Raw genomic sequence first — 22303 nt, forward strand, 5'->3', positions numbered from 1 at the left:
GTCATGCATTCTAATGTCATATCTCCTAGATACACAAATGTTGTTTTCAAAAGAATTGATTTTGCCATCCAGAAAGGGCTAGCGGTGCAGCTTGTTGCCCGTTTGTCTTCAATCGATATGTATTAAACTATTATAATCTATAAATTCATTTGATTAAAAAAAAATAGAAGGCACGAGAGGAAATATCTTTTCCACAACAAAATTCAAAGTTAGGAACAAAAGGTTTATTAGAAAATATTAGGCAGAAAGTATGACTTTTGGACAACCACAAAGGCCATTTCTATAAGCAACTCATACTTTTACTTGAAAAATATGCAAGTACTAATTTGTAAAAAGAATTCAACATTAGGGTTATAAATGATGTTTAAGCTTAGTATAAGGTCCTAAATGTCACTTTCCCCATGAAGATAATATCCAAATATACGATTCCCTTTCCTGGTAAGCTCTTTTTGCAATTAGACGAGCGTAGCTGAGCGGCGCCTTGGAGAGAGATAGAGATAGAGAGAGAGAGAGAGAGCGCGAGAGAGAGATCCGAGAGTGGAGTGTGACCCGACCCGAGGGATCTGCGATTTAGGGTTTTGAAATTCCGAACAAAACTATATAATCGAAGGTATCGGTAATCGATCGTTTAATTATTCCATTTTAGGTATACGTTTTTTCAGATGTACAGATGATTAAAATGGTGAGTTTGTATTGGAATATGATGATATTGATGATGATGGTGATTGTGTGTGAGAAAGAGGTGTGTGTATTGTGTGCAGGAGTCTTCTTCGTCTTCGTGTGTGAGAGATTAATTGAGAGAGAGGAATTTGGTGAGACCGGGAGAGCTAAAGAGAAGGAATTGAGTGTTGTTTTGTGTGATTTTCTCACTGTAAACCCTAATACCTGTTTTCTCCATTATGTCTGAGAAAAAACTCGTGGTAAGCTTCTCCTTAAGCCTTCATTTTTTGTTTCTGTTTCATCGTTTCACTGAGAACTCAAATCCATGGCATGTCTGTATATATATTACCATATTAGGTATTGGGCATCCCTTGGGATGTCGATACCGATGGTCTGAAGGATTACATGAGCAAATATGGCGATTTGGAGGACTGCATCGTGATGAAGGTTAGTCACACTTTAGAATCACAACAATGTCTTTTGTATGATGAAATTTTCTTCAAAGGAATAAGCTTTAAAGATCAATGCTTGCTCCTTTCTCTCCGTTTCTTGATTAAAATGTGATAAATCAATCTGAATTTCTGTGAATAAATCCAATCTTGATGTTTAAACTGGATTTTATAATTCCAGGAGCGCTCAAGTGGTCGATCTCGTGGTTTTGGATATGTAACCTTTGCAACAGTTGAAGATGCCAAGGCAAGTTACTGTTTATTCAAACTTTCTTATTACATACAAGATCGATAGATCTTCATACTTGTTAATTAAATCATTTTCTGATGACAATTTTTATAGGCTGCACTTGCGAGTGAACACTTCCTAGGGAATAGAGCACTTGAAGTAAAAATAGCCACACCAAAGGTATTTTTTCAAACACTTTATCATATTCTACTTCTGAAATTTTCATAATTTTAATCAAATTTGCTATTTTTCTTCTTCTTTAGGAGGAAATGAGAGCACCTTCAAAGAAAGTCACCAGGATATTTGTTGCTAGAATTCCTCCCTCAGTTACAGAAGATGAATTCAGGAGGTAGATAATAGATTTTATACACTCTATAATTTGTTGTTGCTTTTTTTTTTGTCTCTATTAATATACAATGTGTTTGCTACTTTGTTCCTTTCCAGCCATTTTGATAAATTTGGTGAAATTACAGATTTGTACATGCCCAAGGTACATAAAATTTTATATTTTCTTCTGTTAATTTGTTTTTATAGGAACTTAATATCTAATTTCTGTAGGATCCAAGCACCAAAGGGCATCGTGGAATTGGTTTCATTACTTTTGCAACTGCTGGTAATTCCATTAAAGATTTAAATCTTTTTAATTTGATTAAAATTCAAACAATTTATCGAACTTTCAAGCAATTAACTTATTATCTTATTTGTTTACAGATTCTGTGGATGATCTCATGTCTGAAACCCATGAACTAGGGGGGTCAACTGTGGTTGTTGACCGAGCAACACCCAAAGAAGATGATTTCCGGCCAGTTAGCCGGATGTCTCACGGCGGCAGTAGCGGTGGTGGTGGTGGTGGTGGTGGAGGAGGAGGAGGAGGAGGAGGAGGATATGGTGCATATAATGCGTATGTGACAACTAGATATGCTGCATTAGGTGCTCCTACATCATATGATTACCCGGGCCCCATTTATGGAAGTATGTTTTCATTTTCATTTTCCATAAAATTAAATTAAAATAACCAAACAATTATTTATTTAATTTCATGATTTTCACAGGAGGCGAGTCAACTCGGGGAATGGGAAAGAAAATCTTTGTTGGTAGGCTTTCTCAGGATGCTAGTGTAGAAGATCTTCGCCAATATTTTGGAAGATTTGGAAGAATTTTGGATGCTTATGTCCCAAAGGTATTTTAATTTACAATTTTGGTCCTTGATTTTATCGATCCTTTTGGTTTTGGTCCCTAAAGGAATAGTTTTAGAATGATTTTGGTTTCTAAAAGAACTGTTTGTATGTTTGGTCTTTATTTTAATGTTTCATATTGATGGTTTTGGTCTCTGGTTCATTGAATCTAAGTACTGAGATGATACTTTCTGAAAATGACCATTTTACCCTTGGACCTTGAATGAAAAAAAGATATGTTGTATTGGCTGAACCATAGTGATAAGAATATTCTGCTGATGGATGTTTGCAAGTTGATGATCATACTGTTTTTTCTTGGTTTTGGTCCAAGGGCAAGATGGTCAATTCAAAAAAATTAACAGCTTTAATAATAATAATATATAGGATCCAAAAAGATCTGGTCACAGAGGGTTTGGTTTTGTGACATTTGCTGAAGATGGTGTTGCAGATCGTGTGTCAAGAAGGTCACATGAGATTTGTGGACAACAGGTACTTTAAAAAAAATACATTTTTTAATTTTTTTTTATATAACTTGTAATATTTTTTTAGAATAAATTACAGTTTTTTTTTTCTATGTGTATGTTGTATACTCCGAATGAAACACAAATTTTATGCTTTTCGTTGGTTAAATCCAACTTCACATCTGTTAGTTCTTTGTAAAATGACAATTTTGCCCTTTGACCAAACCCCACAATAATATACATCAAAGATCAAATTTGTAATTTTGTTAGTAACATTTTCATAAGTCATAACGTATTTTATTTTAAATTATCTTGAAAATATAAGTTTTTAAATTATTTTCCATTTATTGAATATGATACGTTCTAACTTTTAACAAAAAACTTCTTATGTTGATGAAAAGTTATAATGGTATGATAAATTTACATATTTGGTCCCTGTAGTGTATTGTTTTTTTTTTTTCTCCGGGTTTGGTCTAAGGGCAATATAGTCATTCTGAAATAAACCAACAACCGAGTTAGTATTGATTGACCACAACAAAATGAAACAATGAGGACAAATTTGTAACAAAAGTAAAAGTTGGACTAAACCTGTTGATTTTAGTATACAATAGGGACCAAATTTGCAATTTATATAGTTATGTGGACTATGGAGTAATTTTTGCATTTTTAGGTTGCAATAGATTCAGCTACACCTGTTGATGATGGGGGGTCAAGTGGAGGAGGAGGAGGGGCATATTTGGAAAATCCTGAACCGTATGGAGGTAGTTATGGGCCCATGCGAGGCTATGGAAGAATGTATGGAAGCTTGGATTTTGATGATGTGAGTATTTTTTTTAAAGAGAAAAAGACAAATCTAACCTTTTTATTTATTTATTCCATAATAACCACTAATTTTGCAAAAAGACTAAGGTTGTGTTTGACATGTCACAGCTAGCTTATTATTCGAGCTTTTTCTAAGTTGTCATGTTTGACAATCCAAAAAGTAGCTTATAAATTAGCTTTTTAAAAAGCTATAACTAGTTAATTAGGAGGTTCTTTAAAAGTTTCCAAATATACCCCATAATTATTATAGAAGCGTATTTTTTTAAATGTCCTTTTAAGGCTATATTTGGCGTATTAGCTGAAAAGCTACCTGTTAACTGAAAAGTTAATAGATGACTGGAAAGCTAACTGTTAAATAAAAAGCTAGCTGTTAGCTGAAAAGCTAGCTGATAAAAAATAACGTTTGGTAAAACTAACTGAAATGCTAGCTGAAAGATATAAAATGATATAAATGGACATTTATAAGAATGTTTTTATATAATTAATTAAGGGGTAAATTTTGAAAATTTTTAAAAAGCTCCTAAAAAGCTAGTTTAATTAGTTTTTTAAAAAAGCTCAAAAAATAAGCTAGCTTATCAGCTATCAGCTAGCTTTTTATTTAACAGCTAACTTTTCAGCTGTTACGCAAAACATAACCTAAGTTTTGTCAATGTGGCTAGATTTGTTTTTATTTTGTTCTCTTTATCAAAATGAAAGATTGATGTTGAAAAATGTTTTTAATTTTGTAGTGGGGTTATGGTGGGATGGGGAGGATGGGAGGAATGGGGCGGATGGGGGGAGGTATGGGCGGCTTAAGTGGCGGCATGGGCGGCTTAGGTGGAAGTATGGGCAGTGGTGGGAGATCTTCAAGGTCGGATATGAGGTATAGGCCTTATTAGAGGAAGATTTGCATGTGTTTGTGTTATGTTGAATCTTTTGGTTAAAATTATAAAGTATGTGGATGTGGATTTGCCATTTGTTGATGTCCACTAAAATATTTAATGGATGGAGTTCATTTATAATATGCTTCTAATTTGGATTGTTTATTGTTGATTGTTATTGTAATTTATACATTTTGCTTGTTTGAAACTTATGTTTGATTGGAGTTAATTCGGGTATTTAGGGTTTCTGATTTTGGAGATTCAAATGGGATCTCAATTCGTAATCGAGTTTCAACTTGTATTAATACAAGTGAATTGGTTACTTATAATCAAAATTGGTAAGAATTTTATTGGTTGTAGGACAAAATATCTTTGTAGATGTCAAAAGTTAAAACAATAATTTTTTCATTCAGCAATCTTACCAAGTATTACTGAATAGTTTAGACCTCTTAATGGTTCAACAATGATTAATTTGGTTTCTACCAAATAGCCACTTTGTCATTTTTTTGGAAGAATGTCATGAAACTTAAAACAAGTTGTGGATGTAAAAGTTTGAACAAATATTATCCATTATAGGTTTTCACCATGTTAATTTTGTTTTGTTTCATTCTTAGAGGAAGAGTGTTTTGATACATTATTGTAAAAGCTTAAACAAGTATTATCCATTTAATTTTTTGTTTCATTCTTGGAGGAAAAGTGTTTTTGATAGATTATTATAAAAGTTTAAACAAGTATTATCCATTATAGGTTGTCTCTATGTTAATTTTTTGTTTCACTCTTAGGAAAAGTGTTTTTGATACATTCTTATAAAAGTTTGAACAAGTATTATCTATTATAGGTTGTGGGGACAGTTCAAATAAGACCATAAAAAAAATATGAGAACCGATAGATTAATAATATTCTTTTTCAAACTTTAACATTTTTCATCATCCAAAACCATGATCAAACAAATCAAAGTTGACTTCTTTTTTTACTTGTACTAATTATAGATCAATATCGATAAATTCTGAGGACTATGTCACAAAAATCAACAATATTATATTGTGACTATTGTAACATAATTATTTCCTTTAAAAATGTATCGATATTGATATACAAAATAAGATCCGTAACATTGATATACTTGTAAATAAGTGTTAAAAGAAAACCGAAAAAATAATGATCACTAAATGGTTAAAGAATCCGGTTTTTATTGTTCATATATGTGAAATTTTGTTTCAAACAATTGTATTCCACATTTCCACCTCTTCAAAATTTCACTATAGAAGAAAACCAAATACTGTTATTTATATCTTTTAAACTACTACTATTTATTTTAGGTATTTCAAAAGTAAAACGTGTTTTAAGTATTAACTTAATCTAGATAATATAATATTAGTATAAAATTATTAGAAAAAAAGTTCAAACACTAATCACTTGTAAAAAATGTTACTCATAAAAAGATAGAATGTAATCTCTAGCTAAAAAAAGGAAAGAAAATAAGACAGACCATTACGAAAGTGTGTAAAGGTCTTTCAAAGAGAAATGTAACTGAAAGTTGTTGCCGACACTTTCTACATTAAAAAGTCATTTTCAAAGACCATATTATTCCTAGGTGTCTTGTTATTATTATTTTACACTATTATTTGTTTGAGTATTTTGTTATACTAGAATATTCTAGTATACTAGAATATTTTAGTTATGAGACTCATGTATTACATGGATTAATTTAAAAAAAAAATATAAATGTTAAAATATTTGAAACTTTGAATTTTGAAGAAAATAAAAAAATAATGAATTATTATAATTGAAATGTTTTTTTTTATCTTTTAAAAATTAAACAAATAATTTAAGAAATAAACAAAAGAAACTAATAAACTTTAATTTGGAAAATTTGAAATTAAAAGATAAGTTTATTAATGATATTGATATCCATTTAATACTACATTTATTACAATTATTATATTAAAATATTATGTGAATTTAATAAAATAGAAAACTCATAAAATGATACGCGGAAAAAAATTAACTCAAAATAACCATAAAATGACATTTGACAAATTGAATGAGAGTGTGAAATATGACAAAAAAAACTTTTATTTATTAGAGTAAATATATTTTATTTTCCGATTTCTAATATATACTCAAAGTTTTCATTATTATCTAAAGGTGAATATAAATATTATTAGAAATACAAGTACGTAAATATAATAAAATTACAAACTATGTAATTTAGTACTAAATAGTTATACATCTTAATTAGATATTAATTTATTATATTAAATGTTAAACATGTTTCTCAATATCATAAACAATTATATGTTCGATTATAAACAACAAAAGAGTTCATCAATTATATGCTAGATCCAGTCAAAATCGTCTACTTTTCTATTTAATTTAATAAAAAGCATCCACAAATATTCAACAAACAACAAAAACATTCAATATTATTGTTGTTTGACAAACCGAAAACAAAAATATTACATAAAAATACTATAAATCTATAAATCCATATTTTCACAATGGAATCAATTTTTATCAAGTTGGATGGCGGATTTCATGTTTGTTAAGATGAAAAGAAAGCTCAAAAAATGTTCATCATTTTTTTATAGAAAAATATAGTAAAAAGTCATTAATTTTTTTAGGTCAAATTAACATATCACAAAAGACATTCTTGAGAGAACATGGACTTGAGATAATGAGATATGTCACTAGGTTTTCATTTTCAACCTTCACAATACAAAATAAAAGTTCTATTATGTACCTTGCTCCAATCATTCATTCATATTGGAATTTACATATTTACCCCCCTCCCTTTCCCCTTTTATCTTCGATCTAACAAAATTTTACTTAAAGGAAAACTATATTCACTTTTCTATCACCTCATCATTTCAAGAATTTCCAAAATCATCAACTTTTTGTTAACCTGTTGCATAATTATACAACACCATAAACCCTATCACCAAAATACAATAGAAAACCAACCCTTTGACTTTTTAAGGTCAAATTAACATGAATTCAATCATGATCATGATGATGACAATGGAAACAACCCCCAATTGAATTCTTGAAAAACCTCTTAAATTTCCAAGAATCTCTTGGAGCAACACTTTCCGACATTCTACTTCGCATTTCTTGAGCTTTCATTTGTGCATCTCTATGCTTGTTCAAGATCTTATCCATAGACGCCGACTTCTTCTTTTCCAATTTCATCTTTCATTAAACAAAACAAAAAAAAACCCACTTTTCAATTTTCATACTACCCAAATAAATAAATTAAAAATTTTAAATTTTAAATTTCATTCACACACCTCAAGTTTTCGAATCGATGCTTCCGCTTTCGCATTCTGTAAATTCTCCCACGCAGTAATTCTCGCTTCCTCTTTCTGCAGCCTAAAAATAAAAACTCTGTAATTAGTGTGTGTGTGTGTGAGAGAGAGAAAGAAAGATCGAGAGAAAGAGAGGGAGATACTTTGACAATTTCATTGCTCCTTCTGTGGTATTCCATGTCAAAGATAAGTCATTATTACTCTCTTTTAGCCTATTATTCTTCTTCTTCACTTTCATCTTATGTCTTTTTGATTTTTTTGTAATAGTGACTCCTTTATCCACCTGAACATCTCTGACTTCCGATCTTGAAGAATGGTGGCTGACGCCCTCCACAGGCGGCGGTGTATAGGTTTCCGGGCTGCTCACAGGGCTCATTTGTGTCGCCATATCTCTCCGTGACACAACTCGCGAAACACCATTTTCATCTATGTGTTTCAAGAATTCAATTAAAAACATCAAATAACATTCAATAAAAAGTCAAAAGATTGACGAAATTGTAGTTTTTGTACCTTGAGAATCAGGATATGGAGATCCAATTAACAATTCGGACCATCCAGGAATGTTAGGAGATTGAACAACTCCATGATGAAAAGGTAATCCATGATCAGGGACTAAAACCCCTGTTGTGAGAAAATTCTTGGAGCTTCCATTTTCAGGTAATAAAGCAGGTGAATAGTTTGAAAAGTAATTATGAACTCCACCAGGTGTTGTTGATGTTGTCGTTGTTCCACCTAACCCTAATGGGCCACTTTTCGCTTTGGGTCGTCTAGGTGGTGGAGCTGTAGTAGTAGAAGTAGTCGTCGTCGTCGTCTTGCAAACGCCAAAACCAGATACTGGACTTGTAATCCATCTTTCAGCATCATCCCATTTCGATGGAAGTGTTCTTCCACTATTGAATGGCATCAATGCTGCAGCACTGATATGTCTTCGGCTACTGTTGCTTGGTAACGCTACTCTCTCTGAATACCAACCCTTTTGAAAGCTTCCGACATTGTTATCCCCGTAATCTGGAGTCCCTGGGCTTGTGTAAGCACCGGAATGACGGAAGGAAGATGGATTCTTCGTTGTAGATCCTAATTGTGGTGAATAGCAGACCTGCATTGCATCCTCTGGTTCTTTCTACCTTCTACGAACTAGGGTTCTTCAATTTCTTCGGAAAAACCTGGAATTTTGAACTTGAGTTAGGATTAGATGATTGTACTCGATTGTTTAGATGTACATCTCGCATTTACAGAGAACAGTAAGCAACTAGGAAGAAAGGTATTGTATCGTATATTTGTATTTGCCTCTGTGGTCACCGATTTTTGTGGACCACTGTAACGCTCGTGAAGCTACAGATACTTCCAAGTGGAATTTCATATCATGAAAACGAAAACACGATAAAAAGAACGTTCTTTTACAGCTAGAAAAGGGGGAAACATTCAAAAAAATACGAGGACATCATTCATCAATCGTCAGATGTTTACTTTACTTCAGTCAAACATGGTAGTTGTGATTGCACCTACTTCAGACTGAAACAATTTTAATAGAGATGAAGAGTATTACCTGAAACAAAAAGTCCTTGTTGTTAGTTTGATTGTTGGTGTGCAAGAAGATAAGATGTAGACAGGATTAGAAGAAGAATGGCGGATTTGGGGCACTGATATTATTGGTTTGAAGAAAAAGGAAGAAGCAGGGAAAGTGTTCGATGAAATGCCGAAAGGAAATGGGCGTGGAATAGATCGAAAGAGTCGCAGACAGGATCCATGTGACAATGCCCCTGAAGTACGGAAGGGGTCTGCCATACATTAATATTTGCAACACATTGGTTTATACGTCCTTATTATTATAATAAATATATTATTATTATTATTATTATTATTATTATTATTATTATTATGCTGCCATGTTTTCAATTGTGAATTAATTGTTTATGGTTCGTTGTTGACCGATTTACAAGAAGTTAAGATACTGAAACTATAATTCTATTCGAATGATTTACAATGAGCACCTTTGAAAACAACTACGTTTTTGTTCTTACCCTTGTGATCATCGATGTCCAACAAGAAAACTTAACAAAAGATTAATTTATTTCAAGCTCTCAAATTATCTAAAATTATGGAAGAATTATATTTTAAAACTTATAACACCGACCAAAGATATCACGTATCTAATGAGTAATATAAATATCAAATTAGCCTGACATCATTTCATTTGCCTTTGTTTAAAGATGTATAATTATCCATTGTAATTATAGATAAAACTTCAACACAAAACCGTAACTAATCAAGAAATCAAGAAAATCAATCATAGATGCTGGAATGTAAAACGGTCGGTGACTAAAAAATACATTGTACATTTATACGTTGGACGTGAATGCACAACATTATAACAAAAAATTCACTTTATTTTTTTAAGGGATTAATCGGTTAGACGGAGATTAATCAAGGAATTAATCGGGGACCATTAATTGTTAATTTGTTGAATTTAAAAAAATTAAATATGACTAATATCATATAAAAGTTCATAAATACCACTAATATCATAACAAAATAGGTTATTATGATTAATAAAAGACTAATCATACCTTATAGTTTTATTGAGATATAACTTTTTCAAAGTGTTAAAATTTCATCGAGTTCTACTGCTTCACTTATTGTGTATGCAATGATTAATCTAATCGGTCGAGTAACGCCTAAGTTATATATATATATATATATATATATATATATATATATATATATATATATATATATATATATATATATATATATATATATATATATATAGGGTTAGGATCAAATGTGAATTGCAAATATTGTATGATTGTATAACCAATTTTTATTCATTAGATCAAAACAATGAGTGGTTAAGATGATGATGACATGATGGTAATTAATTGAAAAACAATTAATTGTTTTCATTTTAAAAAAAATCGAAAAGGGTAAATTAGACTATTCGGTTAATCACAAGTTATGGAAAGTAAGAATTTTAAGGGATATAATTTAAAATTAAAATTCAAAAAAATAAAATAATTTTTTTCATTTTAAATTAATAACGTATGACATTTAGTAAACATCAACCATGTTGATTTTTTCTTAAAAAGTTTGTTAGTTTTCTTGCATTCTTTAAAAATATATATCTTTGAAAAAAATAGCGTAGAATTCTTTAAAAATATGTGAATATAGTTTAATATATTCTTGAAGAATCTGCATTCTTTAAGAATATACTCATCCTTGAACATAATTAAATGAATTAACATCATCCATTAGTTTATATTCTTTGGGAATAACCGTTACCTTTGTTATGTTGGTTTATTTGTTGATTTTTCTTCGTTCATTTGGTTCCTTTTACTGATTTCTCTCTGAACTTTATTGATTAGTTATATTCATATTCTTTAAGAATAACAGGTAAATCAAAATATCTCATTTTAATATTTTTATTTGAATCATATAAACGTTTATTTCTTCGAAAATGATTGTCACATCAAATATCTCATTTATATATACAATCGATTTGCATGTATGTAACACCATATTTTTTTTTTACAATTGAAGAATTCTTAAATAAGTCAATTGTTCTTGAAGAATACTTGAAGAATACGATTCTTGAAGAATTTATTCATTTGAAGATGTTTTTACCCTTTCGTTCTCTTTATTTTTTTCTGCTCCGTATGGGTTTGTAGTTAGTAGTGTTGGAATGTTGCTTGATGAGATGATAATAATGGCTGTTACACAAAAAGATGATTAACGGTTGTTGAATTAGTAATTCAATAAGCTCTAAACATAATTCGAAAATATAAAATAAGAGAGAAAACAAAAAGCTATGATTTTCATTGGACCAGTACTCCTCAAATTGAATTTACTTATCAAATTGTGAATTTAATTTAAAACTAAAATGAAATAAAAATAGGTCTCAAATGGTGTTAGTGAATTTTGTCTATATACGATCACGTATCTTTTCTTAAATAGAGATTTAGGAAGCATGTCTCATTCTTCATTGAATGTTAAAAAAACAATAAACAAAAAAATTAATTATAAAAAACAGACAAGAATATGTTAATCGTGAAAACCAAAAAACCAATAAACATAAATGCCAAGAATCAATTGATTTATGAAGCAAGTAATCTAGAACCAATTACCGACAAAAAGGTATTAAACACAAATTAAATAACAAATATGAACAATTATTACTATTAAACATAAATATTTACCGGAAGAAAGAACGCGGCAGCACTCTATGATAGTTTTTATGTGTCTTGCTATTCCAACATTTTTTCCACCATCAAAGTGTAATTTAAGAAAATTAATATGTGAATATTGGGGCACCTCTCTAGAACCCTAGAGCAAAATAAGATAGAAGAGCTAGAAACATCTATTGATCAATAGGCACTGCATAGATTGAGGAGAAGTGACATGAAGATTTTGCCGGCAAGTTTGTTTATAGAGATCATAATTATAGAGAACCATTACTGAGTTACCAAAATTATAGGGGATTTATAATATATAATATCTAATTTAATTAATTAAATTACAAAATTACCCCTATTAAATTATTGGTCAAGAATTAGCCATACGTTCACACAATAATTAATGGTTATATATGATCCTAACTCTTATATATATATATATATATATATATATATATATATATATATATATATATATATATATATATAGGCTTAGGTTATTCTATTCAAACTAATTATTATGCGGATATCGTATGCTATGAGAATTACTAAGAGAATAAGTTATTTAGCAATGCGAATACGTTCAACCTTACAAAAATATCATCATTTTCATGCATTCTCGTTAATTATTATTTATTTTTGTTCTCACACATCGTTTTTCACTTATTTTCGTTCTGACAGAATACGACCCAATAAACCTTCTGACAGAAATGAGAATAATAATAATAAGTATATAATAACCTTATAGATGATTTAATTAGTGAGAATGTGTTAATGACAATAGTTATGTAAGATTGAACGTATTTATACGATCAAACAATATATTTTCATTATCATTCTCATAGCATACGATATCCGCATAATAATTAGTTAGAATATTTGAACTTAACTCACTCACTCACTCACTCACTCACTCACTCTCTCTCTCTCTCTCTCTCTCTATATATATATATATATATATATATATATATATATATATATATATATATGAATGATCGCTAATCTAGATAGTATCAAATTACATGTAAATTTGAACAAAAAATCACATTCATATGTGAATCTACATAAATTCACTTGATTTTTTACCATTTCAACTTGATGATCATACAAAAATAAATTTACTACTAATCATAGGGTGAATTTACTCAAATTCACATGTAAATGATCAAGATTTGGTTGAAAAATAGGTACAATAAGAATTTAAATGTGATTTTCTTTTATAAAAAAATTGATGCAATTAAGATTCATATGGTACACCTAAACTATTTAAAAAAAATTATACATCAATATAAATATCTATTTGAAAGTACTAAAAAAATATGAATGTTGATATATTTATTGTTATTTTTTTTTGATAAAATAAACCCTAATTATTGAAAAAACAAAAAATATATAGATTTTTTTTGAATAATTCGCTTTTTATATATCAAAACGATATCTAATGAGAAGATGATGAAAAAGCGTGATATTAAATTGTTTTGATAAAAAATGACCTAAAAAAACAAAAACAAAGTGAATATTTTGCTATGATAAATACATTGCATATTAAAATAAAAAATATACAACATTTTCCATGATCCAATACATCGTCCAAATAAGAAATACACAACATTGATTCCTTCCTACTTATGGAGTTATAGTTTTCTACTTAACATAGTCCTGTATTTGTAATCATCCATAATCAATTAAAAATCTCTCTAGTTCCTCTATACATGTAAGCCAATCATATTTGTTAGAGTAGATTTCGGTGATTATGGATTTCATGGGGTTACTTTCATATTTTTCTATAATTAGGGTTTATTTATGTAGTAAATATGTTTTAGCTAGTTGTTTAACATTGTATTTAGTTCTTTTGTAATATACATTTTTCTTAAAATCAATTACAAATTGACAACTTCACCCTTGATCAATCGATTTTCCAATCTTCCTTCTTGATCAATTATGATCCACACATAGGTCCTCCATGAGTCCTAACATGATATCAAATCAAAGCATGAGAATAAATAGCAACCCCCTAGCTATACCTACTCAAACAATCACATTCATCTCTGATTTTTCTTATTTATTGTTATAAATACCGACCCACTATACCCTTGATCACTCAACACACACCAATTCTTGAACTGACCCATGCAGTCATGCACTACACCAATAATTCCATTAACTATCCATTGTAGACCCCATATAAAATCTATTCAAATATGTGTTCTCTGTTTGATGATTCTCACATTAAAAACCCATCAAAACCCCCATATTAAACAATAGTTGTTTCATGTTTATGATTCCAATACTTGATCTCTAAACCAAATTTAGTTGTTCTTGATTTATTGTTGTGAATTTTTCAATCATATATAATCATTCTCAAACAATCATTAGAAATTTCTCCCATGGGTTTTGAAACTTTTGATATGTGGTATGCTCGCCTCGATCATATCTTTGTGTCTAAACTGAAAATACTCGCTCAGTCTAGCTTACTTGGTAATTTTAAAATTGAGGTAGTTTCTTGTTTGTCGTGTAAACTTGGAAAGCATAATTCCTTGTCGTTGCAATTTATTTTACTTATTTGGCAACCTTTGATTTAGTTCATGCAAATGTTTGGGAACAACACTTCACTCCACTACGTGAGTGCGAGGTATTTTGTTATATTTGTTGATAAATGATAATTTCAGTCATTTTCCATGGATTTATCTTATGTGTTATCATTTGGAGTTGCCCAAAATTTATATCAATTTTGCACAAATGATATAAATCCTATTTTCAAAATCCGTCAAACTATTTTTGCACAAATGATACAAAGAGTAGTCTTTTCTTTTTTCTTGTGACACTAGAGCATCATTCCCCAATACTCAATGCCCCGTTACATCAAAATAAAATGGTCATGATGGATGCAAATATAAACACATATGAGATATATTCATATATTACTCATCTCATCATAGGTTCTAAAAATGATTATGGGTGAGGCATCCTATATAACTGTCTAAACCAAAAATCGTCATCGTACACCTATACTTCAAAACCAGTCAGCGTGTGAACTCCTTCATGGTATTCTCCTTGCAAATGTTTTTCTTAGAGTTTGGGTTGTGCAATTTTTTTTTGAGTCTAATGTGATGGGTTTTATAGGTTATTTTTAAAATCATGTGACGAAAAAAAACTTAACCCTTCAATCCACATGCAACCTATTTGGATCTAAGTTTTCTCTATTGATAACTATAATCTATGAACATCAAAGAACTCTAGGAATACCCTATTATTATCAAAATACACAAAGGGATTATGGTTTACAAACCTTTTGATTATTGTTGTAAATAATCAATAAAATCCCTTGTTGAGCAAACTCTAGAAAGTAAACACCAGAAATCTCGTACCTCTGATGGTTTGTACCCAAACCCTAACAATTAGAACACTTGAGGAGAGATGAGAGGGAAGATGATTTCCGACAATCCTTCTTGGAGTAATGGTGTCCGAAAATCATAAGGCTAAGGCTCTATTTATAACTATTAGGAAAACTCTAGATAACCCTAATTTGAAATAAAATAATACTGTTATTTCAAATCTTGCCTTTATCTAATTTCCTTATTATCCATATTATTTATATGGAATAGTCTAGAAACTCTAAAGAGCCTTTAAATTTTTTTTTGCCTCCCTTAGAATTCTCTAGAATTTTTCTCTTGTTCAACCATTGAACAATTACAACTTAGGTCCTTGCATTTTTAATTAATCAAATTAATCCTAAAATGAGTTCTTATTAATTTCTGATTAGTTATTAATTAAATAACACTATTTCTAATTAATATACTAATATCATAATATATTAATAAATTATTTATTTCTATTTATTAATCATATAATAAACCAATAAATCAGTCTCTTTCTCCAGAAGTCATTCTAGTCAATTACTAGATTTGAGGGCAACACAAAGGACTTTACTTTTAATTCAAGTATATACCTATTTAGTTATTGGCTTAGACACCTAATCCAACAGTCACCCACTTGGATAAGTCTATAACTACAATTGCAAGTATAACTTATAAATCAAACAACAAAATGTGCTTTCCAAAGCAACTATCCGACTCTGATTTGATCAGACATCAGTCCTCAGATAAGTGATCAAATATTCTTCCGTTCTACAAGATATCATATGGAAATGAGACATAGATTACAATCAATCGCTTGTCCAAAATTCAGTTTCCCGATTTCTTGATTTGTGATGACCTCACAAGACTATTAATAGAACACATCAATTCAGTCTTGGTTGGACCCAACATTATAATGTCAACACCAAATCATCAAGCCGCCCAAAGATATCGATTTTTCCGTTAGGGAAAAAGAAATGAATAAACTTCGACTCATATGCTTGTATCTTTTACTCACCAAATCATGTGTGGCACTACGTTTTATAACATCATGTTACTGATGCGTTTTCGTAACACCAATGCACAACCGACTTGCAAATTACAACTCATATATCTCTATTTCAAGAATATAATATATTATCATCTAAGAATTACTCGTGATATAATCCATGAAGTAATTCTATGAGCGTGAGCTTATCCAATACTCAAAATCTCCATTTTTAAGTACTCTTGAATATTGTAGCAACCATTGCAATGTCTAATCTCCATAGACGATCTACAATCTATTCATGATAGTCTTGATTCACTACTTACTTCCAAAAGTATGAGCGATCGTGGAATTTTGAATAATCATTTCAGGAAGTAAAATAAAACGAAACACAAGAATAAACAATTGAAAAAGGCAGTAACCATACTCATAAATAATCTCCATTACCTAATCACCAAATTCAATTACATTTTTTTAATAAGTTTCAAAATATCAACTAACTACTAAAACTAATATCATCTCTCAAGCCTATGCTTCTAGAATGTTGGTTACGCTTAACCCTACTCATAGCCTTCGTGAAAGGATCTGCATGATTATCTTCTGAGGATACTCTCTTCACTAGAAAATGACCTTCTTCAACCCTATGTTTGATGTAATGATACTTTTTGTCAATATGCTTGGATCTACCATGATCCTTGGGTTCTTTGGTTAAAGAAATAGCGCCTTCATTATCACAGTAAGTTCCAATTGCTCTTGAATGGTCGGGACTACTCCAAGATCGCCGATGAAGTTCTTCAACCAAACCGCCTCATTCGATGCATCACTCGCTACAATGTAATCTGATTTACAAGTAGAATCAACTACTGTATCTTGCTTGGAACTTTTTCAAGTCACTGCTCCACCATTTAACACAAACACCCTCCCCGAATGAGAACAAAAATTGTAACATCCCAAGACCAGGTATGCCGTATAAGCCCTTGTTCTTTTGGTAATTGTCGAGTTTGGCCCTTATGTGAGAAAAGGTGGTAAATGAGTACGCAGGGCGTACGCGTGTGTATGCTCAACATACTCGTGTGCTTGTTTTTGATGCGGAGGCCACCTAGTACGCTAGGCGTACTAGGCCCAGAGCAGAAACCCTAATTTAGAGTGTGTCCCTATTTAAAGGACGTGATGGCCTCATTTCTGGCCACCATTCCCGGATATCAACCCTCTCAAACCCTAATTTCTCATCCTTGGAGCTTGTGTGTCCATTTGTGAGCTAATAAGTGTTCTTGTGGTTTCTTTGGAGTGAAGAAGGAGCCTTGAAGAGGAAGGAGTGAGAGTCCAAGCTTTGGATCTGAGCTTATCTATGGTTGGAGCTTCAGTTAGAGGTATAAAGCTCAAAGCTTTCTCACCTTTTTGATTTGTGCATCATTTTAGTTTATTTTAGGGTTTTGGTCCCAAAGTTGGATGTTTTACGAGATATTGAGCTCCATAGCTTGCTATCAGCTTCTTTGAGTGTTTTAGTGGTGTAGAGTCAATAAAACTGAGACTTGGACGTTCAAATCAAACCATGCATGAGATATGAGCAATTTTGAGAATAGAGAGTGAGACTTTTGAGGTTTGTGACTTTTTTAGCCATGCAAATGCTTAAAGACAGACTTTATGGAGTATGAGCCTTTAGGGAGTCCAAATCTGAGATTTAAGCTAAGGTCTTAACGAATTAAGACCAAATGAGTAGGAAGAGCAAAACGGGGATGTGCGCTGAGCGTAATCCCAGTAAGCGCAACGTAGGGTCGCGAATCCCCGATGCATGCATGGCGATGGAGTACGCCCAACGTAGAGGGCTGGTACACGCAGCGTACGCACTGCCGTTGAATTTTAGTTGACTTTTAGGGTTTGGTCAGTTTGTGGACTATTAAGGCCATGGAAGGGTAAAATGGTATTTTATCATTCCGTGAGTTTGTAGAAGGGTTGGTCTAGCTTCTTTGAGAGCCGTTATTAATTAGAAATAATTATCTTATGTGTTAGGTGGAGGCTAGACTGGTGATTTGAGTTCGAGGTTATCCGATTTCGTGTGAGGTGAGTCTTCTCACTATACTTACCATGAGTGGTATTTTTGTGTGACCGAGGTGCCTTATGTGTTTACTGTGTACTGTGATATCCTGCATTATGTCTTTGTGATTTATGCTGAGTATTATTAATATGAGCTTATTGAGTTAGGACCGAGTTGTGGGACCAGAGGGTCCTCACTGAGACACATTGACCGGAGGGTCGTATTGAGTTAGACTTGAGTGGCTAATGTGATGTGTGTGGTATTTTGGGGAACTCACTAAGCTTCGTGCTTACTGTGTTATGTGTTATATGTTTCAAGTACTTCTCAGGATCACGGGAAGGCGCCGACTTGATTGTACACACGAGGCGGAGTCACATTTTAAGGATCCTAGATTGTGTTTAAAACATTTTCTAATTATGTGTTTTTGAAAATATTGTCATTTGGGGTTTGTGAACTATGTTATGAGAATTACGTGATTTTAAAAATGAAAAAAATTTGTTTGAAAATTCACGGTGTTACAAGTTGGTATCAGAGCCTTGGTTTGAGGGATTCGGGTGTACTTTCGGGTATGTCTGAACTCAAACTGAGGATTTGAGAAAAATTTTCAAAAGAAAAGACTTTTCTAAAATGAGGAAGAGTTTTAAGAGAAAACGAGTTGGAGCAATGTGTACAATCAGCCAGAGCCCGAACGGTGATTTCCCAAAATACCCTCACTTATTTGTGTATGAGATATTTGTGATGCATGTTAGAGGATAGGCTAGGTATTTCACATTTTAGGGATAGGGTTGCCTGATTTGTGATGCCTTAGCTTAGAAGTAGTTTTTATCTGTTATGTGCTTTGAGTATGTGCCGAGTGATAGTATCTAGCAGGATCACTTAGAGAGAGAAAGTATTGAGTCGAAGGATAATCTCAGAGAGATACCTAGATGAGCATATGAGAGATCTTCTAAGAGGGTAGTCTATTATTCGTGAGAGATAGAGTACTTGTGAACTGGGGTCCTAGGAGGAGGACTTAGGGTGAATACAGGTTGCTGTGGAAGGTAGTATTGGGCCCGTACTACTAAAAGCACCGGATCTGTATGCAGCCCAAGTAAGAATCCCTAGGATGCTAAGGAACAAGTAAGGATGAGTGATCGAGTGTGAGTATGCTCGAGCGAGTCTTTGATGATTTTTTTTTGTATTTAAGATACATCATGGTGGGTACACGCCACAACCCCGAGGGCAGTGACACTAGTGATGATGAGATTCACAGGATGATTCACAAGGAGGTGGCCGCAGCCATTCGAGAGGAGATTCCTGAGATGTTTGGGTCTATTAAGACCAACTTGATTGAGACTTTTGATGATCGGTATGCCACTGTTACTAAGGTCGCTGCTGCTACGGCTACCGCACTTGTTGCTGCTGCCAGGCCATAAGGAGGCGACTCATTGCTGTTTCACAAGTTCAGCAACACGAAGCCACCAGAGTTTGATGGGACACAGGGTCCGATTGCTGCTATGAGGTGGATCTATGATATTAAGGGATAACTTTACACTTGTTCGTGCCCGAAGCATATGAGAGTCTGGTTCGCGCTGGAACCAGCTTTGCTTGGGAGCGAAGGACTGGTGGAAGTTTGTGACAGCTAGTTTTACTCCTATAGAGCATACTGCTATGAGATAGGAGAGGTTTACAGTGATGTTCCGAGATGAGTATGTTCCCCCGGTGGAGAGGGAACAGTTGGCCCAAGAGTTTCTGTCTGTCAAGCAGAAGGCAGATTCAGTAACAGAGATTACGAGGATGTTTCACGAGAGGGCGTTGTTCTGCCCTGAGCACGTGTTTACCGAGAAGGCACGCATGAGCAAGTATTTGAGCATTTTGAGGAGGGATATTCAATAGTTCGTGGCGAACTCATATTATCGGACATTTGCCGAGCTTCAGGCAAAATCCAGGAGGAGGGAGATCGAGCTGGAGACTCAGGCCAGGGAGGAGGCGGAGTCTCAGGGGAGAAACCGGAGGTTGGTGCAGTCGCAGCCGACAGCGAAGCAGGCTAAGCCCACTGATTCGAGATCAGGAGGCCAGAAGGGCCGCACTTGTGGCAAGTGCGGCAAGAGTCATGAGGGATCCTGTCGGGCAGGGATTTGTTACAAATATGGAAAAAAAGGGCATATGGAGAAGGATTTCCCCAAGGGATTTGCAGTTTTCTTTCACTGCAATCAGACCGGCTATCGAAAGGTCGAGTGCCTTCAGCTTGTTCGGGGATTAGCCCATGGTTCCACTCCTGCTGCTTTGTGTGCTACTGATAGTCGGTCGGTGAAGGCCGAGACTCCGAGGGCTTGTGGGAGAGCTTTTCAGCTGACAGCAGAGGAGGTCCGCGCAACACCTGATGTCGTGGTTGGTACGTATTTCCTTATTTATTTATTTTGAGATTTATTGTACTTATTCTGTGTTGTATTTAGGTACATTTTTTGTGAGTTCCATACCTGCTTTGGTGTTATTTGACTCAGGTGCGAGTCGATCCTTCATGTCTTTAGCTTTTAGTCGTCACATCAGTATCCTGTTGGGTTATGAGCAAAACAACATTCCTATGGTGTTCATGTAAACCCTAACTACTTGGATCTAACTTTTCTATTTGTACATGCAAAATTTTCCAATACTTGCAAACCCTAATCTAGCATACAACAAAACTTTGAATCAACATAAATAAACTAGTAAGAATGTTACCTTTGATTGTTGCCTTAAGATCTTTAGCTTATGAGAACCTAGCACCTCAAATGCGATGCCTCTAATGAATCACAAACACCAAAGCCAGTTGGAAGATCTTGGAGAGAGGGGGAAGGCTCAAAATCGGCTCTTGGATCTCTAGGGTTCAAGTGGTAGCCAAAATATGAAGCATAAGGTCCTTTATATAGGTGTGAGATTAGGGTTTTAGTCAGTGTCCTTATCTGGTTACTTAGCCACCAAGCAGCCTTTAAGAACCTTATGGATCCCTACCTTGGACGAAATCTTATGGGCTATCCATAAGGACTTCGTCCAACCTATCCCTAGGGTTTCTCAACCTTCTTTGCAACTATTCAATAATTACAATTCAGTCCCCAAAGTTTAATTAATCTCTTTTGTTTACAAAATTAATTCTTAATTAATTCTTGACCAATATTAACTAAACAAATATGATTTCTCCTTTAATATATTACTCATATAATATATTAATAAACCATAATAACCTCTTTCTCCATTAATCATCCAGTCAAGTTGCTCTGGTGAAGGCAACCCAAAAGGACCATGCTACAACCGGGTCAAATACATACAAAATATTGTTATGAACTTAGTGTTGGAATAGTGTCTAAGGCTGCAACTATATTAGGCAAGTATTTGACCAGGTTGTGCATGGTCCTTTTGGGTTGCCTTCACCATAGCAACTTGACAGGATGATTTATTATGAGAGAGGAAATATTATTAATATATTATGAGAATAACATAAAGAGTAATAATATTATTATTTGATTAATATAAGTCATAAATTAATTAAGAATTAATTTGGTGACTTAAAGAGATTAATTGAAAAAAGGGGCATAAATTGTCAATTGTATGATAGTTGTACTTTGGGCTGTAAATCCCTTATGGATAATGGTGGACGGTTTTAAGGACTTTGGGTAGGCCTTGAAATTCGTACAAAGGCTTATCATGAAGGGGATTGGATTGCTTAGGGCCTAAGTTATCCAATTAGGGTTTAAGGGTGAAACCCTAGGAGCCTTACAAGTATAAATATACCCTAGGGGTCAAGGGAAATCGGCACTTGTGCTTTAGAAAGAAAC

General features: G+C 32.8%; 2 protein-coding genes across 3 annotated transcripts; one reads left to right on the forward strand and one right to left on the reverse strand.

Annotated features, from left to right (window-relative positions):
- Nucleotides 1-432: 432 nt before the first annotated feature.
- Nucleotides 433-4821, forward strand: LOC145093220 (RNA-binding (RRM/RBD/RNP motifs) family protein). Of its 2 annotated transcripts, none has more exons than XM_079031293.1 (13): nt 433-682; nt 762-920; nt 1018-1107; nt 1291-1356; nt 1453-1518; nt 1602-1687; nt 1783-1828; nt 1897-1951; nt 2050-2310; nt 2391-2518; nt 2898-3002; nt 3645-3794; nt 4525-4821. In XM_079031293.1, exons 2-13 carry the CDS (start codon nt 900-902, stop codon nt 4672-4674), a joined length of 1224 nt encoding a protein of 407 aa, XP_078887419.1. In that variant the 5' UTR covers nt 433-682; nt 762-899; the 3' UTR covers nt 4675-4821. The 2 variants fall into 2 exon arrangements, with proteins under 2 accessions (XP_078887419.1, XP_078887418.1); XM_079031292.1 differs by having other exon boundaries at nt 433-610.
- Nucleotides 4822-7325: 2504 nt separating this feature from the next.
- LOC145093221 (uncharacterized) lies at nt 7326-9740 on the reverse strand. Its single transcript, XM_079031294.1, has 5 exons — nt 9511-9740; nt 8475-9127; nt 8108-8390; nt 7947-8028; nt 7326-7848 (listed from the first exon to the last, which is right to left on the reverse strand). Exons 2-5 carry the CDS (start codon nt 9064-9066, stop codon nt 7654-7656), a joined length of 1152 nt encoding a protein of 383 aa, XP_078887420.1. The 5' UTR covers nt 9067-9127; nt 9511-9740; the 3' UTR covers nt 7326-7653.
- Between the last annotated feature and the right edge of the window lie 12563 nt (nt 9741-22303).

The sequence above is a fragment of the Lactuca serriola genome, chromosome 3 (assembly GCF_051521515.1).
Source record: "Lactuca serriola cultivar US96UC23 chromosome 3, Lser_US96UC23_V15, whole genome shotgun sequence".
NCBI lineage: Eukaryota > Viridiplantae > Streptophyta > Magnoliopsida > Asterales > Asteraceae > Lactuca > Lactuca serriola.

Coding starts and splice junctions, on each gene's coding strand:
- LOC145093220 (XM_079031293.1), top strand. CDS start 900: ATGTCTGAGAAAAAACTCGTG. Junction 921..1,017: donor TGTCTGAGAAAAAACTCGTG/GTAAGCTTCTCC, acceptor TTACCATATTAG/GTATTGGGCATCCCTTGGGA. Junction 3,003..3,644: donor ATGAGATTTGTGGACAACAG/GTACTTTAAAAA, acceptor TTGCATTTTTAG/GTTGCAATAGATTCAGCTAC.
- LOC145093221 (XM_079031294.1), bottom strand. CDS start 9,066: ATGCAGGTCTGCTATTCACCACAATTAGGATCTACAACGAAGAATCCA. Junction 8,029..8,107: donor GGAGCAATGAAATTGTCAAA/GTATCTCCCTCT, acceptor TTTTATTTTTAG/GCTGCAGAAAGAGGAAGCGA. Junction 7,849..7,946: donor CATCGATTCGAAAACTTGAG/GTGTGTGAATGA, acceptor GTTTAATGAAAG/ATGAAATTGGAAAAGAAGAA.